At 44.3% G+C, this 23,126-nt stretch overlaps 1 protein-coding gene and 1 long non-coding RNA gene across 5 annotated transcripts in view; one reads left to right on the forward strand and one right to left on the reverse strand.

Annotated features, from left to right (window-relative positions):
- Positions 1-23,126, reverse strand: part of PALB2 (partner and localizer of BRCA2) — a 59,597-nt gene that overhangs the window by 12,540 nt on the left and 23,931 nt on the right. For 2 of the 4 annotated variants that reach the window (XM_040439270.1, XM_040439271.1), the window contains exons 2-5: positions 11,482-11,535; positions 10,109-10,168; positions 9,853-9,964; positions 2,914-4,428 (exon numbers count right to left, since the gene is read on the reverse strand). In XM_040439270.1, the coding sequence (XP_040295204.1) occupies positions 2,914-4,428; positions 9,853-9,964; positions 10,109-10,168; positions 11,482-11,529 (1,735 nt within the window). In that variant the 5' untranslated portion in view covers positions 11,530-11,535. The remainder of the gene's footprint in view (positions 1-2,913; positions 4,429-9,852; positions 9,965-10,108; positions 10,169-11,481; positions 11,536-23,126) is intronic. The other 2 variants (XM_040439273.1, XM_040439272.1) reach the window with 1 other exon arrangement.
- LOC121007385 lies at positions 8,966-18,478 on the forward strand. Its single transcript, XR_005780404.1, has 3 exons — positions 8,966-8,977; positions 17,483-17,485; positions 18,362-18,478. It is a non-coding gene; the product is annotated as an uncharacterized LOC121007385 (long non-coding RNA).

Below are 23,126 nucleotides of genomic sequence, written 5' to 3' on the forward strand. Positions count from 1 at the left end.
CAGGATGTAACTCAGGATCAGTACAGGATAAGTAATGTAATGTATGTACACAGTGACTGCACAAGCAGAATAGTGAGTGCAGCTCTGGAGTATAATACAGGATGTAACTCAGGATCAGTACAGGATAAGTAATGTAATGTATGTACACAGTGACTCCCACCAGCAGAATAGTGAGTGCAGCTCTGGAGTATAATACAGGATGTAACTCAGGATCAGTATAGGATAAGTAATGTATGTACACAGTGACTGCACCAGCAGAATAGTGAGTGCAGCTCTGGAGTATAATACAGGATGTAACTCAGGATCAGTATAGGATAAGTAATGTATGTACACAGTGACTGCACCAGCAGAATAGTGAGTGCAGCTCTGGGGTATAATACAGGATGTAACTCAGGATCAGTACAGGATAAGTACGGTAATGTAATGTATGTACACAGTGACTCCACCAGCAGAATAGTGAGTGCAGCTCTGGGGTATAATACAGGATGTAACTCAGGATCAGTATAGGATAAGTAATGTATGTACACAGTGACTGCACCAGAAGAATAGTGAGTGCAGCTCTGGAGTATAATACAGGATGTAACTCAGGATCAGTACAGGATAAGTAATGTAATGTATGTACACAGTGACTCCACCAGCAGAATAGTGAGTGCAGCTCTGGGGTATAATACAGGATGTAACTCAGGATCAGTATAGGATAAGTAATGTATGTACACAGTGACTGCACCAGAAGAATAGTGAGTGCAGCTCTGGAGTATAATACAGGATGTAACTCAGGATCAGTACAGGATAAGTAATGTATGTACACAGTGACTCCACCAGCAGAATAGTGAGTGCAGCTCTGGAGTATAATACAGGATGTAACTCAGGATCAGTACAGGATAAGTAATGTAATGTATGTACACAGTGACTGCACCAGCAGAATAGTGAGTACAGCTCTGGAGTATAATACAGGATGTAACTCAGGATCAGTACAGGATAAGTAATGTAATGTATGTACACAGTGACTCCACCAGCAGAATAGTGAGTGCAGCACTGGAGTATAATACAGGATATAACTAGGGATTGGTACAGGATAAGTAATGTAATATATGTACACAGTGACTGCACCAGCAGAATAGTGAGTGCAGCTCTGGAGTATAATGCAGGATGTAACTCAGGATCAGTACACGATAAGTAATGTAATGTATGTACACAGTGACTGCACCAGCAGAATAGTGAGTGCAGCTCTGGAGTATAATACAGGATGTAACTCAGGATCAGTACACGATAAGTAATGTAATGTATGTACACAGTGACTCCACCAGCAGAATAGTGAGTGCAGCTCTGGAGTATAATACAGGATATAACTAGGGATTGGTACAGGATAAGTAATGTAATATATGTACACAGTGACTGCACCAGCAGAATAGTGAGTGCAGCTCTGGAGTATAATGCAGGATGTAACTCAGGATCAGTACAGGATAAGTAATGTAATGTATGTACACAGTGACTGCACCAGCAGAATAGTGAGTGCAGCTCTGGAGTATAATACAGGATGTAACTCAGGATCAGTATAGGATAAGTAATGTATGTACACAGTGACTGCACCAGCAGAATAGTGAGTGCAGCTCTGGGGTATAATACAGGATGTAACTCAGGATCAGTACAGGATAAGTACGGTAATGTAATGTATGTACACAGTGACTCCACCAGCAGAATAGTGAGTGCAGCTCTGGGGTATAATACAGGATGTAACTCAGGATCAGTATAGGATAAGTAATGTATGTACACAGTGACTGCACCAGAAGAATAGTGAGTGCAGCTCTGGAGTATAATACAGGATGTAACTCAGGATCAGTACAGGATAAGTAATGTAATGTATGTACACAGTGACTCCACCAGCAGAATAGTGAGTGCAGCTCTGGGGTATAATACAGGATGTAACTCAGGATCAGTATAGGATAAGTAATGTATGTACACAGTGACTGCACCAGAAGAATAGTGAGTGCAGCTCTGGAGTATAATACAGGATGTAACTCAGGATCAGTACAGGATAAGTAATGTATGTACACAGTGACTCCACCAGCAGAATAGTGAGTGCAGCTCTGGAGTATAATACAGGATGTAACTCAGGATCAGTACAGGATAAGTAATGTAATGTATGTACACAGTGACTGCACCAGCAGAATAGTGAGTACAGCTCTGGAGTATAATACAGGATGTAACTCAGGATCAGTACAGGATAAGTAATGTAATGTATGTACACAGTGACTCCACCAGCAGAATAGTGAGTGCAGCACTGGAGTATAATACAGGATATAACTAGGGATTGGTACAGGATAAGTAATGTAATATATGTACACAGTGACTGCACCAGCAGAATAGTGAGTGCAGCTCTGGAGTATAATGCAGGATGTAACTCAGGATCAGTACACGATAAGTAATGTAATGTATGTACACAGTGACTGCACCAGCAGAATAGTGAGTGCAGCTCTGGAGTATAATACAGGATGTAACTCAGGATCAGTACACGATAAGTAATGTAATGTATGTACACAGTGACTCCACCAGCAGAATAGTGAGTGCAGCTCTGGAGTATAATACAGGATATAACTAGGGATTGGTACAGGATAAGTAATGTAATATATGTACACAGTGACTGCACCAGCAGAATAGTGAGTGCAGCTCTGGAGTATAATGCAGGATGTAACTCAGGATCAGTACAGGATAAGTAATGTAATGTATGTACACAGTGACTGCACCAGCAGAATAGTGAGTGCAGCTCTGGAGTATAATACAGGATGTAACTCAGGATCAGTACACGATAAGTAATGTAATGTATGTACACAGTGACTCAAGCTTTTATGTAGACAGATACAACATAATTCACCCCACACTGTTACATCCCAACCTCTTATCCTTTTTACATACTTGGCTCACTGGTCTTCGCTGAGGTCCTGAGGTTATATACACATCTCTGTATTATGTTTGTGTTGTTAGGTAAGGCATGTAACCCAAGGTTGCCATCATCCGGTGTTCTTCTCCTTCCCTCAGATGGCAGGGTGACATCCTCCACTTTCTTCAAACCTTCTTTAATTTGCAGATTTTCTGAACAAGTCTCGATACTCAGTTCTTTCGCCTCAATGGTTTCTTTTACTCCTTGAAAACCATCTGCTATCGGGCTGGTGCTAGAACCAAATGTTAGCTTCTTTGATATGTTGTCGAGGCCAGAAGACACTGAAGCAGGACATGATTTCCTACCTCTAACTCGCCTGGATCTTGCAGCGCTGTGGCTAGGGATGCTTAAAGAAGCGCCACTGACCTGCAGGGAAGGAGTTAAGGAGGTGCTTGCCTGACGAGGTCCACTTCTTGCCCCCTTTCTGGCCGTGCCCAGGTGGCTGTTGATTACTGCCTCAAGGTCCACTTTTCTTTGGCAGCTGGTCATCCGGCGAGTAGTCCTAACATAATATTCAACTGGGAATAAAAGTCCTTCCACCAACGTGCAAGAGTCGAGTGGGCTGCACTCTTTCTTAAACCCAGATGGCTCTCCATGGTACTTAGCCGTTGGCGCTGAATATTTCTCAGAGCAGGGGGGAGAAGTAGATGATGTCTCCATAATAGAAGGGATTGGTGGAAGATTGCAGGTGGCATCCAATGTCAGATCCTGAGAGGTGTCCCCAAGAAGCTTTGTTACTGAGGATATCTGTTCACTCGTCAGCCTCTGCTGTATATTAGTGTGACTATGTGCTGGTTCCTTACCTCTATGCATGCTGTTATTTCTGCTACGATCCTGAGAATGCTCTGTGGCTACTTTAGGTTGCCCAGTATCTAGTGTAACCTTCTCCCCAGGGTATAAATAAGCTATATGCTCCGAGGAAAGCTTTATATCCTCCTTAAGGCACTTTGTAAACACAGGCGACGCCGGAGAACTTGTGGCCTCCGTATTATGCTGCTGTACAAGAACATTCACACCAAGGTCATTCTCACACTTAGGAGTCACTTGCACACGTCTTGTACTCTCCGAATTGAAAGCGGCCTCATTTATCTGCTGTGTATCCTCTGCTGTAAGGCACAGCGCTGAGTCCCTTGTAGTTTCCACCTCATTACTATTACGCTTTTCTTCTAGACTACTCGCAGTACTATTGACCTGAACTCTCGGGGATATGGCCTCTGAGAAGGCTTGCCTTGCGGATCTATTAAGTTTCAGCCGGCTCCTTTTGCCTTGGTTTGGATTAGACAATCCGGTAGTCTCAGTCTTGCTTGCTACGCCGGGCTCCTGACAGCTACTTTCGCTTCCAGACCATGAAGGTGACTTCTTGTCGCAGTGGAGGATTTCTGGATACAAATTAAAGCTTACGGACGGCTTCCTCTCTGCTGATGGGGTGACGATACTTTGCGTTGACTCGGTGGCTTTTCTAGAAGCATTACTGGCGTCAACCAGAGAGCCTGGGAAACAAAAGATTCTGTCTATTAATGGCAAAATTTACAATTTAAAGGGTGCCTATTATTTTTAAAAACGTTTTAACATGTCACAGTGACGTGTCAGTATTTTTGATCGGTGGGGGTGCTAAGAGCGCCACCAATTCCTAAAATGAAGGGGCAGCAGTGCTCAGCTGAGCACTTTGCCTCTTTGACTGGCTCTGCCTCACTTTCCTCAGGAAGCAGATCAAGCAACGTACAGATTCATAAAGTCTATTACCTTTCTATAGATCTGTATTGCTCGAGCTACTTTCACACTTGCGTTGTGTTTTTCCAGTATTGAGATCCGGCAGAAGATCTCAATGCCAGAAAAAAAACAAAAAAAAAAAACAGTTCTGTTTTGTCCCCATGCATTGTGAATGGAAAGAGATCAGTTCAGGATGCATCAGGAGGTCTTCCGTTCTGGCAGCATTCTGTTTTGTGACTGGACACAAAACCTCTGCAAGTTTTGGTGTCCAGTCATAAAAAACGGAATAAACGGATCCGGCACTGAAATCGGTAATTAGTCTTACCGGTAATTGTTTTTCCAGGAGTCCAATATGACAGCACATGGGAGGTTGTCCTTATAGGTCTCTACAGGGACAGGAAGCAAGAGAATTTAAAAGGCCCCTCCCCGCCCCCCTCTCCAGGGTCTTATAAATCACTACACCAGAATTTTCCCAACGATATATATTTAATATATTTAAATTCACAAAGTTAACAGCACATTGTTATCATATTAGTATATAAAAATGTATATACATAAAAAATAATTTATTTTTATCTTTTTTGGGGGGGGAAGGGGGGATAATATAGGTGCTGTCATGTTGGACTCCTGGAAAAACAATTACCGGTAAGACTAATTACCGATTTCCAGGACGTCCCCCATGACAGCACATCGGAGAAATACCCAATCACTTTAACTTCTAGGGAAGAGGGGGGGGACCACTGCTTAAAGAACCTTCCGTCCAAACATCAAATTCTGATTGGTGAGAAGGTCCAGACGATAATGTTTACAGAAGGTATTATAATTTGTCCATGTAGCCGCTCTACAGATCTGATCTATTGTGGCATTAGCTTTCTCTGCCCACGATGTTGCCATAGCTCTGGTCGAATGGGCCTTAATGGAGATTGGACAGTTCTTTTTTTGTAAAGTGTATGCCTCTCGAATCGTATCCTTGATCCATCTTGCCAAGGTTTGTTTAGTAACTTTCCAGCCTTTATTTTTTCCCCCAATGCTGAATGAACAAATTAGAATCCCGTCTCCAAGATTCTGTTGACTGAAGATAGTTAACTACCGCTCTCCTCACATCCAAGCAATGAAAACGCTCCTCTTTGGTATTTCTAGAAGCACAAAAGAAAATAAGAATTATTTCCTGCTCTTTTTGGAAAGTGGAGACCACTTTCGGTAAGAAAGCTGGGTCTAATTTTAAGATGATTCTGTCATCAAGAAGCTTTAGATAGGGTTCTTTCATAGGGAGAGCCTGAATCTTCCCTATTCTACGAGCAGAGGTAATGGCTACCAGGAAGGCTGTCTTTATGGTCAAATATTTTGGTGAGATATTATCTAAAGGTTGGGAGTTTAGGCCTAAGGTTAGATCCCATGATGGAATCATTTGATTATCGTAGGTCTTAATCTGGAAACGGGTTTTTTAAAGCCGTTTCCAGTTCTGCTAACGGGAAATCTAGGTAAGCAGAAATAGCCGAAACTTGGACTTTTACGATACTAGGCCTCAACCCTAAATCAAACCCTTTTTGAAGGAAATCTAGGGTGTATGAAATGGGAACGAGGAACCGTCTGGGTGTTCTGTAGACAACCAGGAACCACATTTTTTCAAGATTTTCCCGTAAAGGGCCGAAGTAACTGTCTTCCGACTATTTTGTAATGTTGAAATTACTTTTTCAGAAAGACCTTGCCTTTTTAGCATTTCCCTTTCAGGATCCAGGCCGTCAAACTCAAGGTCTTCAGATCTGGGCGCTTCAGAGGGCCCTGAACAAGAAGATCCTGTCTCCTGGGAAGGATTAATGGATCTTCTATGCACATTGCTCTGAAGAGCAAATACCAGCTCCTTTTGGGTCAGGCCTAAGTAATCAATAGCACCTTTGTTGTGCTCTCGCTGATCTTCCTCAATACTACTGGAATAAGAGGAATTGGTGGGAAGGCATAGGCGAAGTCCATGTCCCAGATTTGTGACATTGGGTCCACTGCTAGAAGATTGTCCCTTGGATTTAGACAGTAGAAACAGCTTCGTCTGTGTGTTTACTCTGGTTGCAAATAGGTCTATCTGAGGATGACCCCATCTGTGACATAATTCCTGGAACACTTCTTTGTTTAGCATCCACTCTCCAGGATCGAATTTGTTCCTGCTCAGGAAATCTGCCGTAGTGTTTTCCTTGCCCATTAGATGTAGGGCTGAAATTGATAATACGTGAAAAAATCTGATTTGACACCCTCTGCAGCAAGGGGTTTCTGGTTTTCCCCTGGTGTTTGAGCTAACACACCGTTGTGATGTTGTCTGAGAATATCCTTAGGTGTTTCCCTTTTACAATATTTTCGGCCTGTTCCAGAGTCTTCAGAACCACCGTTAGTTCTTTTAAATTTGAAGATCCCAAGTCCTCTAGAGGTGACCATTCTCCCTGAAAGTATTGATCTGCCACCTGGGCTCCCCAGCCTAACTTGCTGGCATCTGTGGTCACTGTCACAATTGGATCCAGCTTCCAGGGAATTCCTTTCTGTAGGTTGTTCGGAGCTAGCCACCAGTTTAGGGATTTTTTTTACCCCCGTGGTAAGGGATATCCTTCTGTCTAGGGATTCCTGACTCCTGTCCCAACGAGATAGGATCAATTTCTGTAATGGTCTTGAATGAAAATGGGCCCAGGGAATCATGGGTATACAGGATGTAATAATGGCCAGAAATCTCATTGCCTCTCTGTGCAATTTCTCTTCTTCTTGAAGTGTTGGAACTTTATCACCAAGGTCTTTGGTTTGGGTATAGGCAGAAAGGACATTTCTTCTACTGAATCTAGAAGGATACCCAAGAATATTTTCCTGGTTTCGAACAGTGGATCTGATTTGTCATAGTTGATAATCCACCCCAATTTTGTTAGCACCTGCAGGATTATCTTTTACATTTTTTAACTGTAAAAACGAAGTCTTCCCCCCACAGGGATGGCGTCATTGTTTACCGGGATTATTTGTGTTATTGGGGTTGAGAAGGAACCCTCTTCCTCTGCCCCCTTTCGAGTATCTACCAGATTTTCCCTTACCTCTACTCGTCAAGTATTGGGATTGTCTGTTAGTCTTCCGAAAGGGCTGACTTTTCTTGGGCTTCTCTTGCGGAAATCCCTTTTTCTTGTGAGCAGCTCTTTTTAAAATGGTGTCCAGTACTGGTACAAATACATAGGAACCGGAGAATGGTATTGCACATAACTTGTTCTTAGAAGCTATGTCGCCCGTCCAGGTCTTCAGCCATAAGGCCCTTCTAGCAGTATTTGTTAGTGTTCCACTTCTCGCTGCAAAACGGATAGATTCCGCAGAGGCGTCCGACATGAAAGCTGTAGCCATTTTTAGCAGAGGTAGAGATTCTAGAATTTCTTCTCTAGATGTTTTGAGCTTTAAATGGTTGTCCAATTGATTAAGCCATAATCCCATTGCTCTGGCTACAGACGTGGTGGCAATATTAGTATTAATTGTTGCTGATGAAGATTCCCAGACTCTTTTTAGGAGCCCATCAGATTTTCGATCCATGGGACCTTTTAATTGGGACAAGTCTTCAAATGGGATGGTAGTCTTTTTTGCAACTTTAGCTACCTGGACATCTATTTTTGGAACCTCTTCCCATAATTTAGTGTCATCAGGATTAAAGAAGGAACGACTTCTGAATTCCCGAGGAATAGAAAGTTTCTTTTCTGAATCTTCCCATTCCTCTAGTATCATCTCTCTCAAGTTGGAATTAACCGGAAACAGCTTTTTTTTCTTTGCCCTTAATCCGCCAAACATCTCGTCCTGAGTTGTTTTAGGTTGCTGAACCTCCTCCACCTCCATGGTTTCCTTTACTGCCGATAGAAGACAGTCTAAATCTTCAAAAAAATATATATACTGTATTTTTTCTGGTCTTCAGAAGAAACTGAAGGAATGACTAACTCTTCCAATTCCCCATCAGAATAGCAAGTATTCCCGCCTTGTTCATCTGAATCAGATTCCAGCTGAATTCTAGTTTTTTTTTTATACTGGCGGTGAAACAGGTGGAGGAATCAAACTTGAGACTGAAGCATGTACTTCTTCTCTTATCATAGACCTCAGATCAGAGAGGAAGGACGGCTGTTCCTCCTTCAGAAGTTTGGCAATACAATCAGGGAATAATAGTTTTTTAGTATGATTCCTGAAGCTTTATAGTACAGGAAACACATTTCCTTGTTTTTCTTTTAGGTTCCGTCTGGGATCTATGTCCGAGATACCTTTCTCCCTAGGAGCAAACAAGAGGGAACTCTCCCTTAGTACTAGGCACACAAGTAAACCAAACAGACCAGGGTATGGGTAATTAACTTACATAACCCTGAGCAGGGGGATCGCCAGCCACCTCAGGCTTGGTAGATATTTGGACTTACCTTAAGGGTCCTGCCCTCCTGCTGCCGCTGCACTCCTCCTTCCTCAGGGGGACTCAATCCCCTAGGGGAGAGTCAACCCCCCATGTGAGGCCCAACACCAGGCCTCCAGCATGGAAAAGCTGGGCGCCACCATCTTGGATCCTGGCAACAGGACATCACTTCCTGTACACGGAGCTGCCCCCGGAAGTGACGTCACCGCCCCCGCCCGCGATGCCGAGGAGGTGTGTGCGCTGCCGAGCCCAGAGCCCCCAGAGGGGAAGCGGCATCGGCCCCCAGATACCGCGGCCATGGAGGAAAGAGGTATACTGGGCAATGCTAGGGAACCTCGCATAGAGGTACTAGCAGGGCCTTGAGTAACTGGGAGGAATGGCCGGACACCACCCGACCCAGCTCCAGCCCTAGTAACCATGTGGTTACTTCCAATCCTTTTCCTTTCTTCAACCCTAAAGAGGGCCTCTCTTGCCAACTCCCTGTAGGGACAGGAAGAACACTGGAGAGGGGGGTGGGGAGGAGCCTTTTAAACTCTCTTACTTCCTGTCCCTACAGAGACCTATAAGGACAACCTCACATGTGCTGTCATGGGGGACGTCCTGGAAAACAATGTAAGTCAATGCTGATTATCAGTTTTTTTTAGGAACCTAAAATACAGCATCCGTCACCCATCCGTTTTGATTTCACACAACCGCATCCTAACTGAACGGATGCATCCTGATGTGCAAAATCTCTGCCAGATCTCAATACCGGAATTAACAACGCAAGTGTGAAAGTAGCCTTAGTGCTGCTGGTACTTTAATGACCACTAACCTGCTAATATGAAGACGCTGTCTTGTATGGACAGTTCCTGGCTTAATAACCGGTTCTGCTCTTCTATGGTTTTCTTGACGTGTGTTTTCACCCTCTGGGCTCTCTGGGATCTCTATACAGGAAAAAAAAAAATCTGAATCCCGTATACTGAAGGTCAGTGGTCGCCGCATCAGGTGAGCTTAAGTCCTTATGGTTGTCCAGAAAAAGGGAAGGAGCGGAAACATCTCATCACTGCCACCCGCCTTTAGCTGCTTACCTGTAAGCGGTGGACGGTCTTCTTGTATTCTTTCTTCAGTAAGGCGAGCCTTTCCTTCAGCTGTAAAAGAAGATAAAACGATACCAATACTAATAGTGCAAATACAGCTAAGTAGGGAAGACATTGACGGTGTGTAGTTGCAAGCATGCGGGTGTGCAGTTGGGAATTCAACGCATCGCCTGGAACATACTGGTGCAGCGGCTTAGCAAATGCCTGGGCCAAATAATTACTATGGAGTCTAAATGGTCCCTATTGAATAACAGTGCATGCATGTGCACCCACATAACTGCCCCGATTCTGCTGCAAGATTACATGCCCTCTATGTCGAGGCTGAAGGGAGCGGTCACATAAGCTTCCCCCCTTCTGCCACAAGTATGCATTATCTTGCCGCAATATAGGCGTTAAATGCCGGACTTTTGAGCGTCTAACCCCAGTCCGCCATTCTGTAAAATTGCAACAGGGGTAGCTTAAATGGATGGATGGTGGGTTATGTACTCCGCATTCTATTCACTATCAGAAATGTTTGGAATATTCCTTTAATGGGAGGAGGTGCTTCCACAATCTTCCATGGTCAAGAAAGCTGCATGCGTTACATGCACTGTAAAGGGTCAAATTCCGTGAAAATTTTGCAAATTTTTATTTTCTGACCTGTCAATTACAGACGGGACAGATCCCTTTAAGGGCATATGGTCACACGCTGTGACTACCCCTTCATCTGAATGAGGCTTGCAGAATCCATGTGCATGCTGCAGATGATCTTTAAAGAGTAGCTGTCATTTTTGAAACTTCTGACACGCCAGAGTGACATGTAAAAGTTTGGACCTTTCAGGGTCCGGATTCTAAGACCCACACTGATGGCTAGAATGAGCAGGCAGAAGCACTCAAGACCACAACAGAAAGTCTATGAGTCTGTCTTCAGCCGGCGAGGAAAGACAGACCTCAGCCAGGTGCTTCTGCCTCCTTGTTTTAGTGATTGGTGGGCGTCTCAGTACCCGGACCCTCACCGAGAAATTAAATGGGTTCCTCCTAAAACCAGACAACACTTGGGATCTGCTTGCAATGAAAATTTGATGATTACTTCCCTGGCAGATCCTGCATCGCAGCTCTGGTTCTCTTACCCGGACTCTGTGTTACCTGGCTGCAGCGGTGACATCATGTGACCACTGCAGCCAATTACTAGCTATAGAAGAGCCCAGTGATTGGCTGCAGTGGTCACACATTGTCGATGTCACAGCTGGTTAAACACAGCCTAACCGGGGGAACGAGCGATGTAGGATCTGCCAGGGAAGTAATGGTCAGTTCTTTATTGCAGGCAGATCCCGTGTCCTCTGGTTTCGTTCCCCTTTAATGCAGACATCACACAAGGTGTGTACCTTTGTCTTTTCTTCTAAAGTGAGAGGTTTCTCCGGCGCGTTCTCCATGTCCTGCTGGAAGTACAAAACAAGAGGAGATCAGAAACCTGACATATACAAAATGTGGTAGATGTTAGTATGGACACACAGCTAACCACAGAGCATCCTGGTCCCACGTGATTCTAATAAAGCCGTTATGGATTGGGTACAGGGGCGTAACTAAAGGCTCATGGGCCCCGGTGCAAGAGTTCAGCTTGGGCCCCCCTTCCCTCAGTGCTTTGTGTCTTCTTATGCGGCACAAGTGTCTTTGGGCCCCCTCAGGCTCCTGGGCCCGGTAGCGACTGCTACCTCTGCACCCCCTATAGCTACACCCCTGATTGGGTACTAGGGATGTTATATTTTTGTGAAAGTGTCTTAAACGTCATCAACACTCCCTGATCATAGATTTCTCCAAGGGTTCTGACCCTTGTCAGTTGCCATCTGTCCGCTCCCATAACCACTCGCATCTGCGGTAGCGAGTGGTTGACCCACAGAGGTTTGTCAGAAACCACCTCCGTAAATTGGGACAGTTACTTAGCCTCCTTTCAGACCGTTTGAGCCAATTTGTGCAAAGGCAATAGTGATTTCTGGAATTTGGGGGGCATCTCCAAGACTGACCATAGAGTATGGCAGTTTAGGTAATGTTTTAAAAAGTACTCCGAGGTGGGCAGGTCCTCAGATGTATACAGGCATTAAAGAGTCGCAGCTGGCCCGCTAGGTAATAAATATAATATTCCGGTAGCGCCATACCTCCCTCTGTCTTAGGACGTTTAGCGTATCTAAGCTAAGTTTAGCTCGGGATCTGCCCCAAAATAAAGGTTATGGTCAGGGAATCTATTTCTTTAAAGTAATCACTGAAGGTATATTGGGAATTGATCCTTGCTAATGTATATAATGTATCACTGAGGGCAAGGACCTAAAACTTAACTTTTATTTATAATCACAATAAAATAAAATTACAACTTGGATAAAGCATCCTAATTGGTGCGTAGAAAGCTATCAACGGTAAACGAAGGGCGGTAAAAGGCTGAGAAACTGGGATACAGGGAATAACTATCCCTAAACTTTCCCTCCACAGCTGCTCAGCCCAGAGATACACCTTAATGGTGGGTGTACTCTGTCCGCGTACCTAGGACTGAACTGTCCTTTAAAAAGACCCTATTACAAGATGTATCCCAATTTCACAGGACCCAGCGCGTTTCCTCCTCCTAATGCAACAGAGGGTTCATCAGGGGACAATACCTAAATGGGTCAATACAGAAAAAGTGTGCGGCCTCTTAATGGACTATCAGCGCATTTATATAGGGGCAAAGCGCACATAAATGGAACCAGTGATACACACATGTACTCCTAAGATACAGAGTTTATGGCAAAACAATTCGGCAGAGTTGTAACCAACAGATAGATACAACATTAGTCACAGTCCCTTAGCATTCATACTATGCAACAGTGCAAGGACTGATATTACATGCACCATATATTCATGAAATGCTGAGTTTGAAACAGAGGGGTTATAAGCAAACCGATCAATGAGACCATAATCACGATTGCTGGACAGTCATACGGTGACACAACGCATGGGCTGATATTACCTGCACCACTGCGTCCTGTGTTGTTTCCATTAGATACTAAGTGGGATCATACATACCAAGATACTTTATCCAAGTTGTAATTTTATTTTATTGCGATTATAAATAAAAGTTAAGCTTTAGGTCCTTGCCCTCAGTGATACAATCTATTTCTTTAAACACCGATTTGGGTACATGTACCTCTGCGTGCTGAAGCGTATAAAGGACCTTGGGGAATATAATGATTTTAATTAGGGTAATGCATCCCGCCACCGAAATAGGCAGTGTCTTCCAACTTTGAAACTTACTCCGTATGTGGTTAGTTAAGGGGAGAATGTCTTTTAGTGATAGTCACTCCCAGATACTGGAAAGCGTCTACCATCTTTAGCCGCTCTATATGGATAGGACCTGTCCATTCTGACCTACCCTAAGGCATGTAGACTGATATTTCCCAGTTGATTCTGAGGCTCGAGAACTCCCCAAATTTATTTATCAGAGCCATTGCATTGTGAAGGGATATATCAGGTGAGGACAAATATAGGATCACATCATCCGCATATAGTCCTGTACGAAGCTCTCTTTCTCCTATGGTCACTCCATTTATGTTGTCACCACTCCTCACCCTAATTGCCAGTGTCTCCACCGCCAAGGCAAACAGGAGCGGCGACAAGGGGCAGCCCTGCCTTGTTCCTCTGTGTAGGGGGAAACTTTCTGATAATTCCCCATTTATCAGTAGTCTGCTATACAGGATAGTGATCCATCTGAGGGACTGTGGACCAAATCCAAAACCCCGCAGACAACCAATTAGATAAGCCCATTCTATGGAGTCAAATGCCTTGGCGGCGTCTAATGAGGCCAGGGCCAAATCCGCATTCAGGGAATAACCCACTTGTGTACCCACCTGAACCCGTCTGATATTCTCACTCGTGGACTTCCCTGGCATAAATCCCATCTGGTTTTGGTGAACCAGTGACAGAATTACCTGATTAAGGCGAGTGGCCAAGATTCTGGTTCGAATTTTGTAATCCACATTTAGCAGTGCTATGGGCAGGGCTGTGGAGTCGGTAGATAAATGTTCCGACTCCGACTCCTCAGTTTTATGTACTCCCGACTCCTCTGTATTAATATGCGAATGTATTTTATACATTCCTTGAGGGAAAGAAACGCAACCTACCACAGGACTACTGGCTGGGAAGCCAACAGTCTACTGTATTGCACAGTTTAAGCAAAAGACAAACACAATGAAAACAAAGGAGGATCCAGGAAGGGGCATTTATTCTAAAACATGATTTTCCTAGGAGAATCCCATAGTCATGTTTAAAGTTTAAGCTAACAATCGGAGTTTACAAGTTTTTATAGCCTTAACTAAATGACAGCAGTTTTTCCAATGGTTTACAGCTTCAGTCTTGAACTATTGGCCCTCCATTCCCTTCACTTATACAAGTGTCTCTAGTCCTGCAAAAAACATATTTATTTAATCCCTTATCAGTGAGAGGCTAGGTTACACATGGACGCTGCGTTCCCTGTAAAAGCAGAACACAACAATATGGAAAGTATAAGTATTGCAGCTCCTAATTGTGCGTTGCGTGCCATATAGTGAAGCACATGAAAAGCATGCTTCTTCACGGTCACTTAACGTGTTCATTTTGCGGTTACGTGAGGCACTGCATGTATTGGTCTTTATTCTTACAGTAGAGAAGTCATTAATTATAACTTTTTGTGAATTGGGACATTTAAACTTGCTTTTTTTTAATTTTTATTCCAATCTAAATTTAGTAGGAGTCGGACTCGGAGTCGGTGCATTGTTTGCCGACTCCGACTCCAGGTACCCAAAATTTCCCCCGACTCCGACTCCACAGCCCTGGCTATAAGTCTATATGAACTACATTCTAGGGGTTCTTTATCAGGTTTGAGTAAAAGTATTATAGTGGCCTCCATAAAGCAGTCGGGCAGGCGCCCCGTCTCCAGGGCCGAGTGGAAGGTGGATAACAATTGAGGGACTAACACCTCCGCATACTTGGCATATACTACTTCTTTGGGGAACCGTCTGGGCCAGGAGATTTCCCATTATTAAGATCTGAAATGGCCTGCATTACTTCCTCCAGGGAAATTGGTTGGTCCAATTGGGTACTTTGTGATATAGTAAGTTTAGGGAGGGATACACTTACTAAATATGTGGCTGTCTCTGTTTCAGATGCCGTTATACTGGATCTATATAGGTCTTGGTAAAAATGTGTGAAAGTACGAATAATTGCTTCCCGTGTGCATAGTTCTTGTCCTGCGGCGTTCCTGAATGCTAATATTGCTGAAGAGGGCGAGTCGTGTCAAATTAGATGAGCTAGTAGTTTAGCTGACCGATTGCCCAGTTCTAACGCTGTCTGTTTCATAAAGAACAGTTTCCCATCTGCTTTGTCCTTGACAATTGCTAGGTATTGTCTGCCCGCCTGGAGCCAAACAGTCCTGTTGGCATCAGTCGGATGACGGATATATTGCTGCTCCAGAGTCGTACGCTGCAATTCCAGCTCCGAGCGTTTAGTATCTTATTTGCTATAGGATATGCTGGAATGTAAGGACCCACGAAGAACGCCTTCAAGGTGTCCCATACAAGGGCCAGGTTGGGCTCCTCTTCGTGTGTTTTCAAAAACTCATTTAACTGATATGGAATTCCATCCGCCGAGCCCAGAAGATTCAGCCAGAACGGATATATATTAATTCAATACATTACTAAAGGAGCACTACGAATTAGAGTACCTAGTATCGGCGAGTGATCTGATATCCCCCTAGGTAAGTATACTAGGGAGCGTAGATTTAACATCGCTATCCCATTGCCTAATATATAGTCTATCCGGGTTAGAGAGCTGTGGCCGCCACTATGGGAGGAGTACACCCTGTCTCTGGGATATTTAGCCCTCCAGAGGTCAAACCATCTAAACTCAGTTAGAAACCTGTTGAGTCGCGAGGTACTCCCCACCCCTATCGGATCCGCCATATCTAGAAAGCGGTCCAAAGAGGGGTCTAGCATCATATTTACATCTCCCATACAAATCCCCCGGGCGTGTGAGTAAGAAGCTGCAAAGGTGGCTGCTGAATGTAAAACCTGCATAGAGCCGGGGAGGGTTATAAATACATAATAAAGTGTATTGTACATTATCAATAAGAGAGTGAGCAAAGACATATCTGCCTTCTGAATCAATGGCTAGGTCTTTTACCTCCCAGCGTAGTTGTTTGTGTACCATCAGGGACACCCTTCTTGAAGAAGAGGTATGATAGGAGTGTGCAGCCCATTGTACCCAAGGCTTCTTTAAGACATGAAAGGTGTTGGCGGTAAGATGCGTCTCTTGGAGACACAAAATTTGTGGGCTGTGATTTCTAATAAAGGCGAGTACCATAGATCTCTTTTGTGGTGTACCTAGTCCACTGACATTCCGCGATAAGATTTTTAACTCAGCCATGAGTTCCTGGGCAGACATATGTGAAGCATGATGCAGTGGGTGTATATGTGTGCAACAGTGTAACATGAAAAACTATAGCGAACTGAAATAACATAGGTATTGTAAAACCAGAAAAAAACTAACCAAAATTCCCTAACTCTCACGGAAGGTGAGGGAAGGGAAGCGAACAAAACACAACAAAATTAAACACAACAAGCAGGCAAGGCCCCACAGCTAGGGAACAGGGAAAGGTCACCTCCTGACAAACCCTGAGCCTTTCCCTGACTGCTACCAACATGAACAAATCTCGATGGTAGACGTGTTCATGCACTTAAACCTAGCCCTGCTGCAACTGACACAAACCCTCAGCTAGGGAGCAGGCGAAAAGAGAACCGGTTTCTTGCACAAGATGAAGGAACCAGCGTCTACCTAAGGCCTAGCCAGTACAAACAACAGAAGGGAGGGAAGGAGGACTTAACTGAAGACGAACTGGGAACAGGAGATCCACCAAACACCAGCAGAGATCTCCAGAAGAAACTATAAACCGCAAGGGCTAATAGTGGGAGGCAGGTATAAATAGCATCACTAACTAACTGATGAGCAGAACCTGTGAGGGGGTGCGATCCTGCCCAAAGCCACAACAAAGCAATCTGTCAGATAGATTCACGTGCAGAAAGTCTGACAGATCCTCTCAGATCACTCACAGGGCAGGGCGTGACCGTACCCCCCCTCCCCCTCTACGGGTGACCTCCGGGCACCCAGGACCAACTTTATCCAGGTGTGCCATGTGAAAGGCGTTCACAAGGCGGCTAGCATTGACATCGGTAGCCGGAACCCACATTCTTTCCTCAGGACTGTATCCCCTCCAATGCACCAGGTACTGAAGGGAACCCCGAAGAACATGCAAATTGAGTATTCTGGAGATCTGAAACTCCAGATTACCATCTACCAAGACAGTAGGAGGAGGCAAAGGAGATGGTTCAGCAGGTTCAACATACTTCTTCAACAAGGACCGGTGAAACACATTATGGATCTTCCAGGCCTGCGGAAGTTCCAGACGAAACTCCACTGTATTAATAATGGCCGAGATTTTGTAAGGACCAATAAATCTTGGGCCCAACTTCCAAGAGGGTACCTTCAACTTAATGTTCTTAGTGGACAACCACACCAAATCACCCACACACAGGTCCGGACCAGTCATACGCCTCTTGTCAGCCATCCGTTTATATCTTTCACCTATCTTTTTCAAATTAACCTGAATCTTCAGCCAGATAGACGACAACAAAGAAGAGAATTTCTCCTCTTCAGGTATAACAGAAGATTCAGTCTCAGAAATAGTACCAAACTAAGGATGAAAACCATATGTGCCAAAAAATGGTGACTTATCAGTGGACTCCTGTCTACGGTTATTCAAGGCAAACTCAGCCAAGGACAAAAACAAGAACCATTCCTTCGGATTCTCAGCGACAAAACACCTCAAATAAGTCTCCAGGTTCTGGTTAGTGCACTCAGTTTGTCCATTCGACTGAGGATGGAAAGCCGAAGAGAAAGACAACTGAATACCCAGACGAGTACAAAACGCCTTCCAAAACCTGGAGACAAATTGCGTCCCCCTATCAGACACCACATCAGACGGGATGCCGTGTAATTTCACGATGTTATCAATAAACACCTGAGCAAGAGTTTTAGCATTTGGCAAACCAGATAATGGTACAAAGTGAGCCATCTTACTGAAGCGGTCCACCACCACCAAAATCACAGTTTTCCCAGAGGAACTTGGTAAATCAGTGATGAAGTCCATGGACAAATGCGTCCAAGGACGAGATGGAATGGACAAAGGAAGAAGAGATCCTGATGGCCGAGTGTTATGTTATGTTACTAAGTCCTTGTATAGCGCTCTAGAGGAACTCAATCCGATCGAAGCGCTTGTGGACGGCTATATTGGTGGGCCCCTACGTCATCCTACACAAATAGCCAGGTCTAAACCAGCTTCCTGAATTCCAGGTAATCTGGTATTGTTCTGATATGTTCTGGGAGGGAGTTCCAGATCTTGGGGGCTAATACTGAGAAACGTCTGTCCCCCCTTGTCTTGAGGCGAGTGTGAGCCACCTTAGCGCGTGCACAGGTCTCACAAGCTGCTACATAGCCCTCAACACATTTACGCAAACCTGGCCACCAGAATCTCCGGGAAATAAGATCCACCGTGGATCTACTCCCAGGGTGTCCCGCAAGGACAGTATCATGATGTTCCTTGAACACCTTGTGTCGCAGTTCTGAAGGAACAAACAACTTCCCTGGAGGACAGAAATCAGGTGCCTCACCTTGAGCCGCCAACACTTCCGCCTCCAGCTCGGGATAAGGGTCCATTCACACGTCCGTGTGTGTTTTGCAGATCCACGGATCCGCAAAACACAGACACCAGCAATGTGCGTTCCGCATTTTTCAGACCGCACATCGCGGGCACTAATAAAATATGCATATTCTTGTCCGCATTTCCGGATCCGGGCCGCACATCGTGCGGCTCCATAGAAATGAATGGGTCCGCAATTCCGTTCCGCAAAATGCGGAACAGAATTGCGGACGTGTGAATAGACCCTCAAGAGCGGATACCACCACCCCATCAGCCAAAATCGGAGCAGGATCCTCCGAATCTCCCCCCAGGAAAGATACGCGACAAAGCATCCGCTTTGACATTTTTGATCCCAGGATGATAAGTGACCACAAAATTAAACCTGGTAAAGAACAATGACCATCTGTTCTGCCTAGGGTTCAGATGCTTTGCTGATTGCAGGTAAGCCAGATTCTTATGGTCAGTAATTACCGTAATCGCATGAATAGCTCCTTCTAGCCAATGACGCCATTCCTCAAAGGCCAATTTGATGGCCAACAACTCTCTATTCACAACATAATAATTTCTTTCAGCAGCAGAGAGTTTCTTAGAGAAAAAAGCACACGGACGCCATTTGCCAGGAGAGGGATCCTGCGACAAAACTGCTCCGACTCCGACTTCTGACGCGTCAACCTCCACAATGAAGGGTTGAGACACATCGGGTTGCATCAGAATGGGAGTGGAAGCAAAACATTCCTTAATTGCAGAAAAAGCCTGTAATGCCTCTTCCAACCAGAGAAGTCAGTGCCCTTCCTAGTCATAGGTTTGACAATAGTGGAATAATTCAGGATGAACTTCCTGTAGTAATTAGTAAATCCTAAAAACCGCATCAGAGCTTTCTGATTCTCCGGCCGGTCCTATTCACAGACCTTTTCGGGATCCACGCGAAAACCTGAGGCAGAAAGTAAGTAACCCAGAATTTGCAGTTCCTGAACAGCAAACACACATTTTTCCAACTTAGCATACAATTTATTCTCCCGAAGGATCGATAATACTGGTCTTAAATGATCCTAAGGAGTCTCCATATCGGGTGAGTAAATCAGTATGTCATCGAGGTAAACAACGATAAACCTCCCTACCAAATGATGAAAAATGTCATTGATAAAGTGCTGGAAGAGTGCCGGGGCATTAGTTAAACCAAAGGGCATTACCAGGTTCTCAAAGTGACCCTCAGGGGTATTGAAGGCTGTCTTCCATTCATCCCCTTCCCTGATTCTTATCAGATTATAAGCTCTTCTTAAATTCAACTTAGAAAACACCTTGGCTCCGACAATCTGATCAAATAGATCCGGAATCAAGGGAAGGGGATAAGGGTCACGGACAGTAATGAGATTCAGTTCCTGGAAATCTAGGCACGGTCTAAAGGACCAGTATTTTTTTTTTTTACAAAAAAGAAGCCCGCTGCCGTAAGTGATTTAGATGGTCTAATAGGTCCTTTTGTCAAACTCTCGGCAATATACTCCCGCACAGCTACTCTTTCAGGTTGGGAAAGATTATATAACCGAGATTTTGCCAATTTTGCCCCAGGAATAAGATTGATCGGACAATCATACTCCCGATTGGGGGGCAACTCCTGATCTCCACCCTCCGAGAATACATCCGAAAAATCAGAAAGAAACGGAGTTAACACCTTAGTGGATACCCCAAAAATGGATGCGCTGAGAGACAGTTGTCCATAAAAAAAATCACTCCAAATGACTGATTTGTCTAGTTTGCCAATCAATGGTAGGGTTATGTTTGGTCAACCATGGTAAACCCAGAACCAGCGGAGCAGGCAAACCTTTAAGAACAAAACAAGAAATGGATTCAACATGAGAATCACCCCCCCCCCCCCCACAAATGAATATCCTGCACAATATGAGTTAGACATTTTTGCAAGAGAGGAGCGGAATCTTTTCAAACACTGATATCTCTTTCCGTAATGCGCTAGTTCTAAAACCATGACTCTGAACAAATTAATAATCAACTAGATTAACCCTTGCGCCACTGTCAACAAATACTTCTAATTCAATATTTCAGAGTCTAGCACCACCATGGCAGGCAGGAGGAATGGGGTACTGCAGGTAGAATACAAATATACCTGTTCTGACTCTTCATTCACGCTACAAAGAGTAAGGGAACTTGTTTTTGGTTACCACTTTGAGGCTTAATAAAAGGACACACATTAACGAAATGTCCTTCTTTACCACAGAAATGACACAGTCTTCTCTGCACTCTAGAGTTCTTATTACCAAGGCAAGAAAAGACCTGACCTAACTGCATAGGTTCCTTTCCAGTCCCTGGTTAAAGCATCACTGTACCCCGAGGGACAGATTCCCCAAATAACAGTGCCTCCTGTCTGAGGAGAACCTTGCACCTCTCCCTCAGACGTCAATCAATCCTTACGGCTAGAGCCATGGCCGCCTCCAAAGAATCGGGATTTTCATGAAACACAAGGGCGTCTTTTAGTTTCTCAGACAGCCCCTGACAGAACTGACTACGGAGTGCAGGGTCATTCCACTCCGAATCAGTCGCCTATCTTCTAAATTCAGCACAATATGACTCCATGTTCTCCCTGACACAAGCTACGTAGCTTAGATTCGGCCAGAGAGACCCGGTCTGGGTCATCATAAATCAGGCCCAGGGCTCTGAAAAATTTGTCCACCGATCTGCAGAGAAAAAGCCCAGGACTGAGCATCAACTTTTAGCAAAGAAATGATAATCCTCACACTTTTTCGTCTCCAGATGAAATCGGATGCAGAAGAAAATATAATTTACAAGACTCCCTGAACCGAACAAAGTTATCACTTCCCCCGGAAAACCTATCCGGGAGAGTGACCTTTGGTTCAAGGCTGAACTGGTTCCCACCAGCGGCGCCAGACGCTAGAGATCTCTGTCACAGTGCAACTGAATTACAGAGGTCTGCTACCTCCCAAGATAATTCCTGCATGCGATCAACCAGAGTATCAACAGCTTCCATTTTGCACAGAGCAAGGAAAAAAAAGGGAAGGGAAGCAAACCAAACATAGAAACATAGAATGTGTCGGCAGATAAGAACCATTTGGCCCATCTAGTCTGCCCAATATACTGAATACTATGGATCGCCCCTGGCCCTATCTTATATGAAGGATGGCCTTATGCCTATCCCATGCATGCTTAAACTCCTTCACTGTATTTGCAGCTACCACTTCTGCAGGAAGGCTATTCCATGCATCCACTACTCTCTCAGTAAAGTAATACTTCCTGATATTAATTTTAAACCTTTGCCCCTCTAATTTAAAACTATGTCCTCTTATAGCAGTTTTTCTTTTTTTAAATATCCTCTCCTCTTTTACCTTGTTGATTCCCTTTATGTATTTAGCAGTTCCTATCATATCCCCTCTGTCTCGTCTTTCTTCCAGGCTATACATGTTAAGGTCCTTTAATCTTTCCTGGTAAGTTTTATCCTACAATCCATGTACCAGTTTAGTAGCCCTTCTCTGAACTCTCTCCAAAGTATCAATATCCTTCTGGAGATATGGTCTCCAGTACTGCGCACAATACTCCAGATGAGGTCTCACTAGTGCTCTGTAGAGCGGCATGAGCACCTCCCTCTGTCTACTGGTAATGCCTCTCCCTATACACCCCAGCATTCTGCTAGCATCTCCTGCTGCTCTATGACATTGTCTGCCTACCTTTAAGTCTTCTGAAATAATGACACCTAAATCCCTTTCCTCAGATACTGAGGTTAGGACTGTATCACTGATTTTATATTCTGCTCTTGGGTTTTTACGCCCCAGGTGCATTATCTTGCACTTATCAACATTACATTTTAGTTGCCAGATTTTTGACCATTCCTCTAGTTTTCCTAAATCTTTTTCCATTTGGTGTATTCCTCCAGGAACATCAACCTTACAAATCTGTGTGTCATCAGCAAAAAGACACACCTTACCATCGAGGCCTTCTGCAATTTTGCCGATAAAGATATTAAACAATATGGGTCCCAGAACAGATCCCTGAGGTACCCCACTGGTAACAAGACCTTGGTCTGAATATACTCCATTGACTACAACCTTCTGTTGTCTGTCCCTCAGCCACTGCCTAATCCATTCAACAATATGGGAGTCCAAGCCCAAAGACTGCAATTTATTGATAAGCCTTCTATGTGTATTAATAAGCCTTCTACAGTATCAAAAGCCCTACTAAAGTCTAGATAAGCGATGTCTACTGCACCTCCGTCATCTATTATTTTAGTCACCCAATCAAAAAAATCAATAAGAT

The sequence above is a fragment of the Bufo bufo genome, chromosome 7, assembly GCF_905171765.1.
Source record: "Bufo bufo chromosome 7, aBufBuf1.1, whole genome shotgun sequence".
NCBI lineage: Eukaryota > Metazoa > Chordata > Amphibia > Anura > Bufonidae > Bufo > Bufo bufo.